This window comes from Akebia trifoliata, chromosome 11 (assembly GCF_017979445.1).
Source record: "Akebia trifoliata isolate Shusen 1 chromosome 11, ASM1797944v1, whole genome shotgun sequence".
In the NCBI taxonomy this organism is placed as follows: domain Eukaryota; kingdom Viridiplantae; phylum Streptophyta; class Magnoliopsida; order Ranunculales; family Lardizabalaceae; genus Akebia; species Akebia trifoliata.
Genome location: NC_141385.1, coordinates 12,281,238 through 12,284,270, shown reverse-complemented (window position 1 = coordinate 12,284,270; position 3,033 = coordinate 12,281,238). Strand labels below are relative to the sequence as shown.

The 3,033-nt window shown below is 33.1% G+C and overlaps 1 protein-coding gene across 1 annotated transcript; it reads left to right on the top strand.

Moving 5' to 3' along the window:
- Positions 1–1,001: 1,001 nt before the first annotated feature.
- LOC147390959 (uncharacterized) lies at positions 1,002–1,316 on the top strand. Its single transcript, XM_086458958.1, has one exon. It carries the CDS (start codon positions 1,002–1,004, stop codon positions 1,314–1,316), a length of 315 nt encoding a protein of 104 aa, XP_086315084.1.
- Positions 1,317–3,033: the final 1,717 nt, after the last annotated feature.

Below are 3,033 nucleotides of genomic sequence, written 5' to 3'. Positions count from 1 at the left end.
AAACACAAGTTCTCTACATTGTAAACACAAAATCCAATGGCCAAGTTTTATACATATCCCTGTAAGACACATCTCAAAGATATTTATCTCGAAGATAAATCTCAACCATTTGATTGATCATGTGCTTTTTTCCATGAGTCGTTCTTTATGATTTATCGGATCCTAACTCTATATAAAATAATAAATACTTAGCTCGTTTTAATTTTAGTGAAATAATTATAAAAAGTTTGGCTTTATAAATTAGTAATTTTTTTCCCACTTTAATCAAAATGTTATGATTTCACCATAAATGATAATTTACCATTTTCTAAATTAAAAATAAATAGTCTACTATTTTGAGAATTTTTAAATTTTTAGGGCATGTTTTGCTAAAGCATACTATCTTAAAACTCTTTAAGGTGAACGTTTTTTTTTTTTTTTTTGTGTGTGTGTATGATTCAAAGAATCTATTTCCTTTGAATCTCAATAACAAATGGCTTTTTCATGGAAGTAGCAAACGAAGAGGAGAAAATTCAATTAATGTATTCCTTCAATAGAAAAATAAATGGTTTTCTATAAGTTCGAGAAGTGGTTGAAAAGGTTAGAAGTAACATACTCTAGATGCTAGGCGCTTGAAGGTAGACATATTTAATTTTTAAGAGAGTTGAAGACAAAGGGGTGCTTAGGTCATTCTTCATTAATCTATCAGAGAAGAAAAAACATCAAAGGGGGGGCAATGTCATCAGTTTGAAGACACAAGTATCTCTATATAATATTGTTCAAAACGTGGAGGGACATGTCTAAATATGAAAATGAAGAAAACTACCCCTACGTTCTTTTTCACTTTGAATGAATTAAAGGCAATCTCCTTGGGAATTAAAAAGCAACCCCACTTTGTCTTTAAATACCTCTTCCCTCTCATGAGTTATTTGGGTGAAATCTTTATCAAAAACACTTATTGATTAAAGTGGTTTGTAAATCCACTCTGATCATTCCAAAAGCGGTTTTTTAGCATTGAAATCATGGGTAATTGCATGGAGGCCTATACATTGAGGCAACAAGAAGAGGTGGAAGAAGAAAAAGAACAAAAACCAGGTGGTTTTGTTAAGGAAGATGGGTTTGAGAAGAGTGGGTTTAGGGTTAAGTTAGTGTTAACAAAGGAGGAGTTGGAGTTGTTGATGTTTCCGTTAAATAATAAAGGAGGAGAGAAATTGTTGCAAGATATTTTGGAAGAGATAGAAAAAGCAAGAGGGAGAGTGGATAATGATGTTAAAGGGTGGAAACCATCATTGGATAGTATCATGGAGAGCCCTGAAGTTCATGTGATGGATAGATGAGTCCTTCGTCACAAATCTTTCTCCCTTGTTCTTCTCCTTTTTTTTATGTAACATTCTGACTTTAATGTCCATGAATGGCAAATTTGTAATTAAAATTTTGTCTTTTGTTTTTCCCTTAAATGAGTTTGTCTTTTAGAGATCATCCTTGCTTGTTGAAATTTTATTTGTATGTTTGAATGATTAGATGTCATGCATGCTTCCTCCTCCTTATTCATATATCATCTTCTTTTTTCAAAACTTTAAATCTTGTTCAACGAAGTTGATAAGAAAGTTTTGGGATTGTTGATTCAAAAATCTACAACATAAAAAGTTAATGATATGACTTTGATCTTGATATATACTCCATATTTGAGTAGAAATTCTATCGTCATCACTTGGTCACTTACCCCATCCTCCAATTTCAACTCAATGTATAATATTTTTTAATTATTTATTATTATTATTGATAGGCTGGGTTAAAGGGCCCCTTCCTATTTACATACTCTAACGATTGAAATTCCCGCAAGATTGTCATATAAAATCATGAGTAATGTTAAAGGCATTGCATGTATTCATAAGGGCAACCCACATTATAGCCAAATTATTTTGTCTTATATGAGTTAAATTTTTTGGAATGAGTTGATTTTTGGTGAGGATGATATCTATGGTAAGGAGATCATACCCACCAAAAATCATCCAATTCCGAAACTTCTAATCTCATCAAAACAAGTTTAAGAATCGTAAATCGTCCACTTATTTTATAAACCAATTTTAATGGGGATAAAAGTTTCGGAATGAGCTGATTTGTGGTGAGGATAATCTACTCACCATAGATATCATCCTCACCAAAAATCAGCTAATTTCGAAACTTTCAACCCATCTAAGACAAAACAAATTGGCTTTGGTAGGGGTGCCCTTGGTAATAATTGGGACTGCCTTTAACATTACTCAATCATCAATAGATCTTGAGGAATGCTATTAAAATCTTCTGTTACAAAAGAGCCTTTCACAAACACACCCAAGCGAAGTTTTTTTTTCTTTGGTGACGTACGGAGTATCCCCACATTGGTGAGACTAAGTTTCCCTAGGGGCCCACGTTGAACCCAACCCTGTGTGCCAATTTTATCCAAAGGTTGCACTTAGTTTCGAACTCATGACCAAGAGGAGTAAACTCTTGTCACTACATCTTATCGTTGAGCCACATCCTCGACGGGTTACACACATATGAGATAAGAAGAAAAAGTCGCTCAATTCGCTTCTCTACATAGAAATTCAAAGCTACAAGTCAAGAAACTTGAAGCAACCATTTGCATTTCCATCAAAAGTTCTGCATACTTCCAAGATGCCTCAAGTTCTTTGTTTATGCATTTAATTGAATAGAGGGAAGGGAATAAGAACATACACTTACTTGAAGCACCTTCCTTATTTGAATTTCTTTATGATATAATCGTTTCCCTTGATTTTAGCTTCCACTCATATATATATAATTCATCCAAGATGGCATTGATCAGATGCTTCAAAACCATCAAATAGAGTGGTGGTAGTACTCTGCAATGGTTATGTATCTAATAATATATTTACAATCGTCTCTTTGATGTCTTTTGGGTGAATTATCATTTCGTGAGCTAAATTTCAAGAATTTACGATTCCTGCTTATTGTTCATTTGAATTACCAAAATGTGAACAATAACGAGTTTGGAGGTTTTAAAGTGACTATTTAAAACCTGTGAAATTGTCC

Coding starts and splice junctions, on each gene's coding strand:
- LOC147390959 (XM_086458958.1), top strand. CDS start 1,002: ATGGGTAATTGCATGGAGGCCTATACATTGAGGCAACAAGAAGAGGTG.